This window comes from Centroberyx gerrardi, chromosome 3, assembly GCF_048128805.1.
Source record: "Centroberyx gerrardi isolate f3 chromosome 3, fCenGer3.hap1.cur.20231027, whole genome shotgun sequence".
Classification (NCBI taxonomy): domain Eukaryota; kingdom Metazoa; phylum Chordata; class Actinopteri; order Beryciformes; family Berycidae; genus Centroberyx; species Centroberyx gerrardi.
The window spans coordinates 1,132,624-1,148,031 of NC_135999.1; the positions used below are offsets into that span (position 1 = coordinate 1,132,624).

The 15,408-nt window shown below is 41.1% G+C and overlaps 2 protein-coding genes across 2 annotated transcripts in view; both read right to left on the reverse strand.

The window, feature by feature from the left end:
- Positions 1 to 15,408, reverse strand: part of LOC139923178 (NACHT, LRR and PYD domains-containing protein 3-like) — a 49,825-nt gene extending 34,417 nt beyond the window's left edge. Inside the window, exons 1-2 of the mRNA XM_078290948.1 lie at positions 15,388 to 15,408; positions 14,296 to 14,409 (exon numbers count right to left, since the gene is read on the reverse strand). Of these exons, the coding sequence (XP_078147074.1) occupies positions 14,296 to 14,409; positions 15,388 to 15,395 (122 nt within the window). The 5' untranslated portion in view covers positions 15,396 to 15,408. The remainder of the gene's footprint in view (positions 1 to 14,295; positions 14,410 to 15,387) is intronic.
- LOC139911278 (stonustoxin subunit beta-like) lies at positions 3,995 to 10,689 on the reverse strand. Its single transcript, XM_078282080.1, has 5 exons — positions 10,588 to 10,689; positions 6,859 to 6,947; positions 5,984 to 6,157; positions 5,746 to 5,792; positions 3,995 to 5,482 (listed from the first exon to the last, which is right to left on the reverse strand). Exons 1-5 carry the CDS (start codon positions 10,687 to 10,689, stop codon positions 4,947 to 4,949), a joined length of 948 nt encoding a protein of 315 aa, XP_078138206.1. The 3' UTR covers positions 3,995 to 4,946.

Sequence of the window (15,408 nt, forward strand, 5' to 3'; positions counted from 1 at the left end):
TTCAGCCCCTTTGCCGACCGGGCCAATCCTGCCTTTATCCGCTTCATTTTCCGTTTCATCATTAAACATTTCCTCCAATTCAACAAAAAGTCTCCCTCAGCCTCAGCCATTTTTCTCGTATCGTAAGTTGCTTGTTCATATCGTAAGTTGCTAGTTAGCTTCGTGAGTTTAGCTTTGTCATGTCCGTTACATTACATTACATTAATACTAGCAAGCTTAACGCTGCCTACCTCATTGACTTGGGTTGAATTCCCCGTTGCAGCTGCGGCTGTCGTGAGGTCAGAGGCTGGCGGTTCAGGGTCTGGCTCTGCTGTGCGTTTTCCTGATGTTTGCTTTCTTGATGTAACGTTAACGTTAAAAAATTGCAGTATCCCACTACGGGACGCCATTGCCATTGTGTATCACTCTGACAGTCAATACCGGCGGTGACAGGCGTCTGACAGGATTTCGCGGGTCTAGATAACGCTACTTAGTAACGTTTGTGTGCGTGTGTGTGTGTGTGTATGTTGTCAAGAAGGTTTAATAAGAACTGTGTGTGCTACACAAAACGTGCAGTCAGTTTCATTTTCATCGCCGTTCATTGTAACGTAACGTAACGTTAGCAGTTTTTTTTTTTTCAACTCTCGTCCCAAATTCGTCCCAAAATTAATTTACATCCTCCCCGATCCTATTTGTATCGGCCCCGGGACGACGGGAGGTCCTTAAGCTCGAGCCCTGGCTGCCACACTGGTAAGAGAAAGTAGACTACTGAACTGATACTGTGAGAGAGAGAGAGGGAGAGAGAGAGAGAGAGATTAATCATTAACCAACAGTCTCAGCGTCACTTCGTTAAAAATATTTAATTCTTGGGTTTAAATCAAGACTTTGTCGACACATTTCTGTCTCACAAACTCAAACTGGTTTATTGTGTGTTTTAAAAGTCAAATCCCATGACCAGGTTTAGTTTTCCATATAAAAAAACATCTGACTGGCTCATCATCCTAAATACAAAAATTGACTATATATCATTGAATTGCATTTAGGGGTATAATTTTACATTGTTGGGCAGGAGATGCAATGTAATTTCTCTTAGTTTCATTACTCATGAAGTTACTGCTCTTTGACTTCAGTTGAACCCAAGGAGGAAGAACCAGAGTACTACCAAACACTTTCTATCAAACTACTTTCATCATTTACATTTAATTTGATTTTCTCCTTTACATTTGAGGCAGACGTGTCTAAATGTTAGACTTTATCTAGCAGATAGCTAGGTGATAACTGAATCTCCCTTCATAGGAATCCATAAAATAAGTCTACAAAAGACAATTGAAATCATGAAAAGTTAAGATTTATGCAATCAATATTAAGTGATGTTCCCAGAATTAACTGTGCTGTCATATTTTCTATACAGCTCATATTTCCTGAGTGAAAAGTGTAGGGGTCTCAGCTATAGTCCTATTTATGTATTTATATCAGAGCCTTACATTTTTCTAGACCATAGGGTTAGGGTTATAAAGCTAGTTACTGATACATCTGCTCTGACTTTCCCACAGAAATAAAAAAATAAACAAACATAAGGACCATAATAGCTTATGATTTCAATTCCCCGGGTTCAATTCCCAACTCAAAACAAGTTTACTGGGAGGGAAATTTTCATTTATATAACCATCTCAACCTAACCTTAACCAAACTGTTTTAGTTGCCTAAACCTAACCCTAACCTTCACCAAAACCTAACCTTAACATTAATTTACTTGCCTAGACTGATCCGTTAGCTAAACTTTTCACATGACAAACAGGTGAATGGTGTGTCCAGTCCCTGCTGTTGTCACATAACCCAGTTTCTGGTGGAGGAACTGTGGAGCCCCAGGCCAGAGAGACCGATCCACTGTGTTTCAGCATCAGGGACAGAAACCATTCCCACACAGGAGACAACTGGGCAGAGTGTGGGAGGTCCAATACTTTCCCACCAGGTGTGACAGAGGTAGAGAGCCCAGGTGTGACAGAGGTAGAGGGCCCAGGTGTGACAGAGGTAGAGGGCCCAGGTGTGACAGAGGTAGAGGGCCCAGGTGTGACTGAGGTAGAGGGTCCAGGTGTGACTGAGGTAGAGGGTCCGGGTGTGACAGAGGTAGAGAGCCCGGGTGTGACAGAGGTAGAGGGTCCAGGTGTGACTGAGGTAGAGGGTCCGGGTGTGACAGAGGTAGAGAGCCCGGGTGTGACAGAGGTAGAGGGTCCAGGTGTGACAGAGGTAGAGGGTCCAGGTGTGACAGAGGTAGAGAGCCCAGGTGTGACAGAGGTAGAGGGTCCAGGTGTGACAGAGGTAGAGGGTCCAGGTGTGACAGAGGTAGAGAGCCCAGGTGTGACAGAGGTAGAGGGTCCAGGTGTGACAGAGGTAGAGAGCCCAGGTGTGACAGAGGTAGAGGGTCCAGGTGTGACAGAGGTAGAGGGTCCAGGTGTGACAGAGGTAGAGAGCCCAGGTGTGACAGAGGTAGAGGGTCCAGGTGTGACAGAGGTAGAGGGTCCAGGTGTGACAGAGGTAGAGAGCCCAGGTGTGACAGAGGTAGAGGGTCCAGGTGTGACAGAGGTAGAGAGCCCAGGTGTGACAGAGGTAGAGGGTCCAGGTGTGACAGAGGTAGAGAGCCCAGCATCTCAGCATCTCTTCTCCAGAGCCAAGTGCCACATATGGTGGAAAAAGCAGGCATTCTGATCAACAGCTGAGTGGGAGAAGTGATAGACGCTACACAGAGTAAAATGGAAGGTGCCATTGCCGCCCTTTTGAAGAGCCAAGCAGACCTTCACGCCGCCATCCAGTCCTTGTGCCAGCACACAGCACAGAGAGAGGAGACGACTCGGAGCCCCAGAGAGCTACTGACCAAACTCACTGCCGAGAACGCCTATTGAAGCTTCCTAGTGGAGTTCGAGAGAATCGCAATGCAGGATGCTAGACGATGCTTGACTATTGTAACAGTGTCTTCACAAGTCTCTCTAAAAAAGCTCTTAGAGAACTGCAGCTCATCCAGAACGCTGCTGTCAGGGTTCAGACCAGGACTAAGAACATGGACCACATCAGTCCAGTGCTGAGATCACTGCATTGGCTTCCTGTGTGCCAAAGAATTGAGTTTAAAATTATGTTGCATGTTTATAAAGCACTTCATGGTTTAGGACCAAAATACATTTCTGATCTCCTTCAATGTTATGAACCCCTCAGACCCCTCAGGTCTTCAGGTCCTGGTCTGCTTACTGTTCCAGGGTCAGAACAAAGCATGGAGAAGCAGCTTTTAGTCTTTATGCTCCTCATGCCTGGAACAAACTTCCAGAACATCTGAGGTCTGCCTCCACTTTACAATCTTTTAAATCAGCTTAAAACTTTTCTGTTCACCAGGGCTTTTTAAGAAATTTAGGGCATCACTCATCTGCACTGGAATATTTATTTGTTTTTATCTTTTATATTTTCTTTTAAATGTGATTTTAATGCACTTTCAATGGGAACAAATTCTTCATTACGCCGGGGACTATTTTCTGTGCTACAGAACTACTTTCCTGAGATAGAAAACGTGTTTACAGCCGGCTTATTAATGTGACTTTGGTTGTAGGCTGTTTTGCTTTCTTATATTTTTGTATGTTGTTTGTCTGCGACTTTTATGTTTGTCATGATGCTGCTTTCTTGATCACGTCTCGTTTAACAGAAATACATTTTTAATCTCATTGTGAATAAACCGGTTAAATAGGTTAAATAAAAGAAAGTTGGACAAGAATTTTCTTGCACCTGTATTAAAAATCGAATGTTTTTTTTCCTTTTCAGAATTCTAAACATAAACATGTGAATCTGAGTCTCTGACATCTTGGTTCAGTCTCTTTTCCTGTCAAGTGTTTCACTCAGATTTTATCTGGATCCATTTTTTTTTCACCTAAGACTAAAATTAAATGGATTTTTGGATCCCATTTACAAATTGTTCTGGTCTTAAAATGGATAAAATATATAGTAAGAAGAAAGAAATGCAGAATAGAAGAACCTTGGAAAGCAGAAAAATTAAATATTAATGCCTGTATGTAAATACATTATCATCATTTTACAGCTCTATTCATTCTCACCTAAGACTGAAAGGGGGCGTGGCCAGAATACCTTATTTGGGCCAAAAAATGATGTCACTCTTGAGAGACGATTTGACATTTTCCTTAATTTTGAGATGAAATGACTCACAACTTATAAAGCAACAGAACAAGATATTGGTTTATTTCAGGGCAATAATCACATTTAAATGAGCATTATTATTGTCACATTAAGATGTAAGTGAACAAATGAAATACAAATTTAATTTACACAAATTATACAAATTAAAGTTGACAAACTCTGCTTGCTTTAAGCTTTATTCCTGTAGAAAACAAGATGGATGTTCAGCTTGGAGAAGAGATTGATCAAATAAAACAAAGATTCAAAGGGAAATTATTTTAACTTGTCAATCATCAATAACTGACTCTCAGATGAAAAACAATAACTTGATTCTGTCTAGTTAAATATCTCTTTCATTTCATTTTCCAAACAAAATGTCTGTTCTTGTCCATGTGAAGTTAAAACTCTGTTCTGGGTGTCCTGGTGGCTCAGTGGTCTAAGGTGCGTACCATGTAAATGTGACGTTCTGGGTTTGACTCCGACCTGTCACATGTTATCCTCCTCTCTCTCCTTATCTTTCCTGTCAGTCTTTACTTTCAACTGTCAAATAACGGTAAAAATGCCCAAAGAATTTTCTTAAAAACACAACAACTTCAGTTTGTGTTTGTTTACAACTAAATGAGCAGTAAATGAAAATACATATGTTCATATTCTCACTTTAAGATGTGTATGTATCTGTGTGTGTGTGTGTGTGTGTGTGTGTGTGTGTGTGTGTGTGTGTGTGTGATCCTGTACAGTGAACTATCATCTCAGCAGCTGTCTTTAGTCAGCAGTGTGAGTGTTTCTCTCTCCCTCCTCTATCTGACAAGAGACACTGAGGAACCAGACCTGAACCACAACTCAAACCCAGGATAGAGTGGTTCAGTGAATGTGGAGTGGAAGGTGTGGATGTGGATCAGTGAGTCAGAGGAAACTCTGTAGAAGGACAGAGAGCCAGCAGACCAGTCCAGATACACTGCTACTCTGTTAGAGACAGAGGAGGAGGGGGAAGGTATGAATGTTTCTCTGTTATTGTGACAGACAGAGTAACCATCATCAGAGCAGGACAGACTCCAGGACTTTTCATTCCCTCCAAGACTGCAGTCATCACCCTCTCCTCTCCTTCTGATTCCTCTGTAAGTCACTCCTATATCAACCGTTCCTTCCCACTCGACCTCCCAGTAACAGCGACCAGTCAGACCATTTCTACACAGCAGCTGAGGATAGATGTCAAATCTCTCTGGGTGATCAGGATATGGCTGCTCCTCTCTCACCCTCGTCACCTTTCTGTTGTCTTCAGACAGGAAGAGCTTTCTGTGTGCTGTGTTTGGGTCCAGAGTGAGTTCACAGGCATCTGATGAGAGAACAAGACTCAATACAGCAGCAGCTTCTCATCTAATACACCTGCTCTCTTTATTTATTGTTGATTTATTATTAGCAACTTTAATGATAATTTCTAACCAGTTTAATTATAACACATGATGTCAGCCATCATCCTGATTCTCAGTAGGATCTGAATGAATGGACGTCACATACTGTGGTGTAGATGGACTTTCTATCGCAGTAGTTGAATGTGTGTTGCTTTGTTTTCATGAATCAAACTAAATACACACTTACACTTCCTCACACCTGGTTTCAGCCTCTGCTCTCCACCATGGTCCACACTGGGGAATAAACAAAGTCAGACCAGCAGATTCTCTTTGATGATGGAAACATGGACATTTAATAACCTTCAATATGAAGGATTTCCACTCATATCCTCCATTAAACATGAAACAGTATTCCTCATCTTCTCAGTGTGACAGAGAAAATGTGTGTGACTCTCAGCCTTCTAGCAGACGTTGCCTCTCCAGACCTGAGAGAGTCCAGTCTCCAGTGTGGATCCTCCAGTCCAGCAGAGAGCAGCTTCACTCCTGAGGCTCCTGGATGATTGTAGCTCAGGTCCAGCTCTCTCAGATGGGAGGGGTTGGAGCTCAGAGCTGAGGCCAGAGAAGCACAGCCTTCCTCTGTGAGCAGACAGCCTGCCAGCCTGCACACACACACACACACACACACACACACACACACACACACACACACACACACACGCACACAAGCAGCAAACAGATACATATTATAGCATTTTCTTCCAGTGATGCATAGTTTGTTGGGTGATAAAACAATATTGATAATTATCAAATTTTCCTTGATTTCAAAATAAAAGCAGCTTCATAACTTTCACTAACGACCACAGCAGAGTTCCTCTGTATAATTCCAGTTATTTTCAACCTGGACCTTGTTTTCCTAGTTTTTGTCGTCATGGCGATTGAGTTCAACATTTTATCACTTCTTTCACTATAGAGTTTTATGTAGCCTAGCTTCAGTTAAACAGGAGCGCTGCTGTACAACACACACACACACACACACACACACACACACACACACACACACACACACACAGCAAACACACTCTCCAACAGTTGAACCCAAAAAGTGATTAAAACACAGTAACACTCTCACTGCAGTTAAACGTCTTCAGATAGTTGTGACTGAACACTTATCATGACATTTCAGTTATAATAGTCCATTTGACGCTTTCTTAGCGCTGCTCACTCTCTTCCCTGTTTACTTGTCACAGCCCCGGTTCACCACTAGATGGCTCCACTGAACTGTTCATGACCCGGACCGCTTGCTGCCAATAATTATGGTTCAACTGTTCCCACCTGTGTTTCATTAGTTTACTGTGTTCACCTGTCCTCTGTCCTGTGTCTTGGTTTGATATTTAAGTTGCTTCCCTCAGTTGCTCTTTGCTCAGTCTTGGAGTTCTCCAGTTGTTTGACCTGAGATACCAAGAAAAGGTGGATTTTTGTTTTGCTGTTTTGTTCAACAGCATTTTGGAAGTAAAGACTCTTTTCAGTTTATTCTTTGTCTTGAGTTTCTGTCTCTGCACTTCGGTCCACTCAGTTCACTTTTACATCACTGTGCTGGCTGCTGGGTTTCTGCTGCGTTCAGGTCATACTGGAAGAACCGGAAGAACGGGCTTTCACAGCTTTGTTTTGTTATTATTTAAAGATTATATAAGGCTTATAGTGTTGAAAAATAAGTCTGACATTTTCACTTTCGCTTGTTGTATCTTTTATTAATGAATTAATTTTTATTTATTTTTAGTTTCATTTTTAGTTTTATTTAGTTTTATTCTAGCAATAAAGAAGTGTTTTAAATGAAAGTTGACATTCTCATCTATTCAACTTTTATTCAGGAGAAAAAATTACGCTTTAAACTTGACAGAAACAGTGATTTTACATATTGTGATAAAACTCTATCACCTGATATGAAAATTTTAATCGTGATAACATTTTCATCCATATCACCCAGCACTAATAGTTTGATTGTTTACTCTTCATGATTTTGTACAGGTTTTCTGAGAAAGAGATCCCAGCTCTCAGTGTAAACTCCTTGTTTAAAAAGAGTTACATGTTGGATTTTCTCATTAGTACACTGCTCTGAAATTAATTATGATAATGCAGAAACTGTAATTGTCTCCAATATTAACATTTGACCCAACGTTTGTGTTTTCATTTCAGTTCTCGACTCAATTTGTGACAGAATTTATTTTCTGTTTCAACAACAGAGGCAGTGAGGAGAGGAAATAATGAAATATTCTCACAGAGGATAGAAAGTAGAGCTGAATGTTGGTTTCTCAGCTGGTTTCAAAAATCAGCAGGAAAATGAGAGATCAGGTATTTTCTCTGACATTAATGTGCATGTAAAGCAGAATTTAAATGGTCTGTTGAACAGTAACAGTGATCCTGACCTGAGAGTCTCCAGTCTACAGTGTGGACTCTCCAGTCCAGCAGAGAGCAGCTTCAGTCCTGAATCCTGCAGGTCGTTGTTACTCAGGTCCAGCTCTCTCAGACTAGAGGACTGGGAGCTGAGAACTGAGGCCAGAGCTTCACAGCTTCTCTCTGACAGCTGACAGCCGCTCAGCCTGAAGGAGAATTAGTGATGAAGACAAACAAGACTTTAAAATATTAATTTTCTCTCTCCTGTGTAAGATATCACATCATATATTGAATCTATCCAGTTTTCTATGCACTTACACAGATTTATTGGAGGCTTTGACCACTGGCAGCAGCCTCAGAAGAGCCTCCTCTGAAGCAGAGTATTTCTTCAGGTCAAACACGTCCAGCTCTTCTTCTGATGACAGTAAGATGAAGACCAGAGCCGACCACTGAGCAGGGGAGAGTCTGTCTGTGGAGAGACTTCCTGATCTCAGGTGCTGTTGGATCTCCTCCACTAGAGAACGGTCATTCAGCTCATTCAGACAGTGGAACAGATTGATGCTTCTCTCGGATTCTCCCTGATCTTCTTCTTGATGTACTGGACTGTTTTCTGATTGGTCTGTGAGCTACTTCCTGTCTGTGTCAGCAGGCCTCGTAGGAGAGTCTGATTGGTCTGCAGTGAAAGACCCAGGAGGAAGCGGAGGAACAAGTCCAGGTGTCCATTTGGACTCTGTAAGGCCTTGTCCACAGCACTCTGGTAGAGGTGTTTTACCTGAGATTTGTCTCTTAATAGTGTAGACCACCAGGATGTTGATTGTGGTTCTGACAGCAGATTGACACCAGAGTCGATGAATGAGACGATGACATGAACAGCAGCCAGAAACTCCTGAATGCTCAGATGGACAAAGCAGAAGACCTGGTCCTGGTTCAGCCCACGCTCCTCTTTAAAGATCTGTGTGAACACTCCTGAGTACACTGAGGCTGCTCTGATATCAATGCCACACTCTGTCAGGTCGGCTTCATAGAAGATCAGGTTGCCTTTCTCCAGCTGCTCAAAAGCCAGTTTTCCCAGAGAGAGAATCATCTTCCTGCTCTCTGTAGTCCAGAGTGGATCTGTCTCAGCTCTCCCATGATACTTGATGTTCCCCACTTTGGACTGAACCACCAGGAAGTTGATGTACATCTCAGTCAGGGTCTTGGGCAGGTCTCCTCTCTTCCTGGTTTTCAACACATGGTCCAGAACTGTAGCAGTGATCCAGCAGAAGACTGGGATGTGGCACATGATGTGGAGGCTTCGTGAAGTCTTGATGTGGGAGATGATTCTGCTGGCCTGCTCCTCATCTCTGAATCTCTTCCTGAAGTACTCCTCCTTCTGTGGGTCAGTGAAGCCTCTCACCTCTGTCACCATGTCAACGCACTCAGGAGGGATCTGATTGGCCGCTGCAGGTCGTGTGGTTATCCAGAGGCGAGCAGAGGGAAGCAGTTTCCCCTTGATGAGGTTTGTCAGCAGCACGTCCACTGAGGTCGACTCTGTAACATCAGTCAGGATCTCGTTGTTCTGGAAGTCTAGAGGAAGTCGACACTCATCCAGACCGTCAAAGATGAACACAACCTGGAACTTGTCAAACCTGCAGATTCCTGCTTCTCTGGTCTCAGTAAAGAAGTGATGAAGAAGTTCCACCAAGCTGTACTTTTTCCCTTTCAGCAGATTCAGCTCTCGGAAAGTGAATGGAAATGTGAACTGTATATCCTGGTTGGCTTTGTCTTCAGCCCAGTCCAGAGTGAACTTCTGTGTTAAGACTGTTTTCCCAATGCCAGCCACTCCCTTTGTCATCAATGTTCTGGTTGGTTTATCTCTTCCAGGTAAGGGTTTAAAGATGTCTTCACATTTAATTGTTGTTTCTGGTCTCGCTGATTTCCTGGATGCTGCTTCAATCTGTCTGACCTCATGTTCATCATTGACCTCTCCACTCCCTCCCTCTGTGATGTAAAGCTCTGTGTAGATCTGATTCAGAAGTGTTGGGTTTCCTGCTTTAACAATCCCCTCAAACAAACACTGAAACTTCTCCTCCAGACTGGATTTGAGTTCACGTTGGCAGATGGCAGCAAGAGTTTCTGAAAGAACAAAGATCAAATAACATCAATGAGCAGATGTTTCAGTAAACATGAGAAATGTGAACATTTCCTGGTAAATGTATATATATCTCCACTCCATGGCATCTCTTCAGCTCATCACTGGTGAGTGGAGAAACAGGTCCTGACTGTGTGTGCAGCTCAGTGTGAAAGACAACTGGTGTGGTGCTGTTTGTTTTTCCCAGTGTGCACCACTGTGTTCAGCGTATTACACTCACATTAACAAATTAATCATTTTACCAGATTATCCAGAGGGATTTTGCTCATTTATCTTTCAATCTTGAACTGAATAGATCTTGTTTGGCAAATGTTTAGATTTACAGCAGAGTTTGGAAATCCATCTCCCATTTTCCACCATCTCCCCTCTCCATCATGTTAAACCTGTTAAAAGCCTCTTACTGCTCTGTAGAGAGTCAGCCAGCTCCTCCTGCTTCATTCTCCTCAGGAACTGCAGTGTGATCTTCAGGAAATCCTTTCTGCTCCTCCTCTGCTCTTCCTCCTCACCGTCCACCTCCTCATCCTCCCTCTGCCTCTCTAAGCATTCTGGGTAATCTGGACTCAGAGCCCTCTGGATCCTTTTCAGCTCGTTCTTCACAAAGGTGACGATGTTCTCCTCCAGCAGCTGGAACAGAATAATATATAAATTAAACTTTCTTACTAAAATCATGGAACATAACATCAGATCCATCATAGACTGAAAGCCCGCTGGTCTAAAGAGTGCAGCATGGAGACTAAATGTTTGTTTTGCATTTCACTTGTTGGTGAAGTAAAAGGTGTTGTTGTTCATTTACACACCTTAAATATGGAGTCCAGGTCTGTTTGATGCTCCTGGGCAGACTGACCACTGGGAACCTCTGACCTCTCCTGGTGCACTCTGGGAAAAAACAAAACATCAAATATTAGGTCATAGGTCATAATAGGTCATATTATCACACACACACACATTTTAAATACTTTATTTGAATTCGCTCATTCACAGCACAGGATTCAAATGTTTCATGGTTCTACAGTTATGGACACTTAAAGGAATAATTCACCCACAAATGAAATTGTTGTCATCATCTCCTCCCCTCATGTCAGTTGAAACACTGCTGAAGTTTGTATGTCAATATAACACACAGTGAGTTAGCTGGCACAGCTTCATATCAGCCTTCTGCAAAACAACTGGAGTGAATGGAGAGCGTTTCTTTAGAGTCCAAAAAAGTAAAAAATGACAGAAAATGACTTCAAACAGCAGAATCCAAGAGTTCTGAATCCAAACTGCACTGTGGGTCCAAAAGTCCAATATTCACCTCATTATCTCCTAGATTATCTTCAGTCTCAGAGCTCTGGTGCCCTGCAGAGAGTCCTGCTGCCTTCAGGTGCTCCTCGTCAGCTCGTACTTGTGAGTTTTACAGTCATAAATACCATTTGTCGTGTATTAAAATACTTTTTAGACAGAAATAACAAAATGGACTCTGAAACAAAAGTTGCTTTTTATTGACTATTTTAGAAACCAAGTGGTACAAAGCTACCTTGTGCTGCAAAGTTTATTGGCTAAAGGTTGTTGTATATGTGTGGCACCTAAAAGTTAAACAGAGTTAGAATGTCCTATCTTGGGTATCATTTAAAATTCAACTTTTCCATTTGTATTTATCACTTTATTGGGTCGTTCAAGCACATAAATACAATATTCCCGCCAGCATTTGAAGGCAGCATCTGCTTGCTACTGTTGTGACAGCTGGCGCAGTGCATAACAAGATATAATGCAGAAAAAGAGATAATCTGGGAGATAATGAGGCGAATACTGGACCGCTCGACTTCACAACACTTGGATTCTTCTGTTTGGAGTAATTTTATGGTAATTTTTTTACCTTTTTGGAACTCTGAAGAAATGGTTTCCATCCAGCTGTTTTGGAGAAGGCTGATATGAAGCTGCTCCAGCTAACTCACTGTGTGTTATATTGACATACAATACAAAACATCGGGGTGTTGTGGGAACATTGGAAAACACAGAGGATCAAAGCTCCTCATCATCACACAGGAGTGTTTACTGTCTAACAGCATGAAGGGCCAGACCAATTTTATATCTCATGACTGACAGTCTGATGACAACAAACCCATCTGCTTTCATCACTAGTTTTACATTTCTACCTTCTACCTGTAAGGTCACCGCGGCAATGACCTTTTTAATTTTGGGTAACTGAAGCTTATTCTACTGATACACTCATAAGTGTAGGAAGTTGCTCTGGATAAAAGTGTCAGTGAAATACCTAAAATAGAGCTAATTGTAAATGTAATATGGTGAACATTTGAGAGTTTAAATGGCGTTGCTAGCTTCACCGATACTGCATGTATGTCCTAAAAAGTGAGTGAAAGAATAATAATAACTAGAGGAGTTTAAATTTTATGAATATTTTTTTTAAGTGTGCTTGCTTCAGCATGACAGGTTCATCAACTGAATTTTTTAGCTGAGTTGCTTTTTTAAAGTTGTTTACAATTTGACCACCAGATTTCACTTTTGACTCTTCTACATTCAACTCCATAGATCAATATGTAGCAATAAAAGTATCTTAAAAACAGTGTAGCAGTAACAGAGTTCTAGCAGAATATACCTTAAAAGTATTACTTGTAGTTCAAAATAGTGTTTCAGTGCAGTACACCTTTAAAAATATGAGTAGTGGTAGTACTAGTAATAGTGCTTTAGTGGAGTATACCATTAAAGAATCAAAAAGTATAGATGCTTTAGCGGAATATGCCTTTAAAAGTATGTGTTGTAGTAGAAACATGCTAGAATTCAGTGAAAGTCTATGAAGTGCATTAAGCAGCATGTATTTCATCGGTCCTGCTTTTACTGAAATATAAAGTGATCAGATCACATATCAATATGATTTTGATAAATACAGGTTCTGACCTGAATAAACTTGAACAAACAGCTGATATAAAATAACATCAGGATCAAAGTCCAATCTGAAGTCTGTGGCAGAGAATCAGGAAGTAGTTTTATGATGCGTCTATCAAATGGTGAAATTTAACCTCATCATCTACAGTGAAGTAAAGAACAGTGGGTTCTTCTCTCAAGAAGAACAAAGTCTTATAATGAATAAATGTCAGCATTACAAAACATAATAGTGAAAAGTAACATTGTTTCTGAGGATTACTGGAGGAACTGCCCTGTCATTAGGACACAGTGGGCAAACTTTCCATTGATAAAGATATTTTGTGGACACATTGAGGCTGTAAAAAGATTTTCTATTCATAAAGTCGGCCTCATGTTCTTCAGGGCTGCGGTAATGGAATATGAATGCAACGCCTACATTGAACCAAACACTGTCGGGAATCCAATGAAAAAAAATTCAGCACAATTAATATGCAACAGTAACTTTCATTCTTTAATAATATGGTCAATTAAGTAGCCTACCTGCTATATCTCTGATATAATAAACTATCATGGAAAGTAAAGTGATTCTACTGGTCTGTAAGCACTTCAACTGTCGGTTAATTCAATAGAAGCAACAATTATTTTTTATTACTTGTCATTTTCATTTGAATGCAGTATATTTGTCCATATCGGGATCCTGTAGGAATGGTGACTCCCTGTTTCCAGAGAGCTGATTGGTCAGGAGGCCTTTCATACGTTTTGATCTGATAGCCTGAACTGAACCTGCTCCGGAGCAGGTTAGCCTGCAGCATCAGTTACCATGGTGATCTACCCCGGTCAAAAGTGAACCACCTTCGTGAGACCGAGAAGCCAAAACCCAAAGTTAGCGCGCAAACACACTACTCTCGCATCGTGAGACGGGCCTCAATTTTACATCTCATAACTGAGAGTCTGATAACAACAAACCCATCTGTTTTTAGCATCAGCTTACATGTTTTTTACCTGTTATCAATAGAGTGGTGTCCATGTTTGAAGGTAATAGGACGAGCCATAGACCGGTCAGAAAATGAGAAACACTCTTTCCTCCCTCCACAACTTCCTCCAAAGATCCTTTATACAAGAAACTGAAGCCACAAATTGATCCAGTGGAGTTCTTAGTGTCCAACAGTAGAAGACTGTGGTTATACTGGGCAGCTCCCAGTGTCTAACAGTAACAGACTGGTTATACTGGGCAGCTCCCAGTGTCTAACAGTAACAGACTGGTTATACTGGGCAGCTCCCAGGTGTGAATATATTACTGTATGTGAAGAAGAGTGATGCTGAAAAAGATCATGCATACTCAGCAAACCTTCTCTAAATAAGTAATAGTTAAAACATGAATACAGGAACATTTTAATGCTAATAACAACTTACGTCTTTTCAGAAGAATGGTGTTCATCTTTAAAATTAATAAGGCGACCCTTTGACTGGTCGCTCTTCATGGACACACAGCTGGGTTGAGGAGAGTCTGGTCTCTCCTGCTGGATCCTGGTAGACAGAGAAGAAGAACACTAAGGCAGGAAATTCACTTTTTAGTGAAGCAGCCACAGCAGCAGGTGGATACCCAGAAACTACCAGCTAGGTCTGAACACAACAAGTATCAGCACACCAAAATAGTAATAATAATAATAATAACAATAATAGGAAGAAGAAGAAGAAAGTTGACCTCTTCCCATTGGATTTCTCCTCTCTCCTCATGCTTCTGCATCTTAAAAACAGTGTAGCAGTAACAGAGTTCTAGCAGAATATACCTTAAAAGAATTACTTGTAGTTCAAAATAGTGTTTCAGTGCAGTACACCTTTAAAAATATGAGTAGTGGTAGTACTAGTAATAGTGCTTTAGTGGAGTATACCATTAAAGAATCAAAAAGTATAGATGCTGTAGCGGAATATGCCTTTAAAAGTATGTGTTGCAGTAGAAACATGTTAGAATTCAGTGAAAGTCTATGAAGTGCATTAAGCAGCATGTATTTCATCGGTCCTGCTTTTACTGAAATATAAAGTGATCAGATCACATATCAATATGATTTTGATAAATACAGGTTCTGACCTGAATAAACTTGAACAAACAGCTGATATAAAATAACATCAGAATCAAAGTCCCATCTGAAGTCTGTGGCAGAGAATCAGGAAGTAGTTTTATGATGCGTCTATCAAATGGTGAAATTTAACCTCATCATCTACAGTGAAGTAAAGAGCCTTCCTGCTCTGATTAAAACAGATTCAAAACATTACAACTAATTTACATGTTCAGGACGTTAACGTTAACACTCAAACACTGATGTGTTCACAAACTGTCGCAAAGTGTTTTATGTTTCCAACCGAAACAGAGTTTCACCCTCCTGATCACAAACAGAGGCTTCTTCTGTATGATCGTCTTATTACAGTTAAATCAGTCAACAGTAAGAATTAACAGGTTGAAGAATAAAACACTATAAACTGTAATGAAAAGTGTTTGTACAATACCTTTCCATGGTGGAAATAACC

Coding starts and splice junctions, on each gene's coding strand:
- LOC139911278 (XM_078282080.1), bottom strand. CDS start 10,689: ATGATTTTAGTAAGAAAGTTTAATTTATATATTATTCTGTTCCAGCTG. Junction 5,793..5,983: donor TGGAGACTGGACTCTCTCAG/GTCTGGAGAGGC, acceptor TTTATTCCCCAG/TGTGGACCATGGTGGAGAGC. Junction 5,483..5,745: donor GAAACCAGGTGTGAGGAAGT/GTAAGTGTGTAT, acceptor TTCTCTCATCAG/ATGCCTGTGAACTCACTCTG.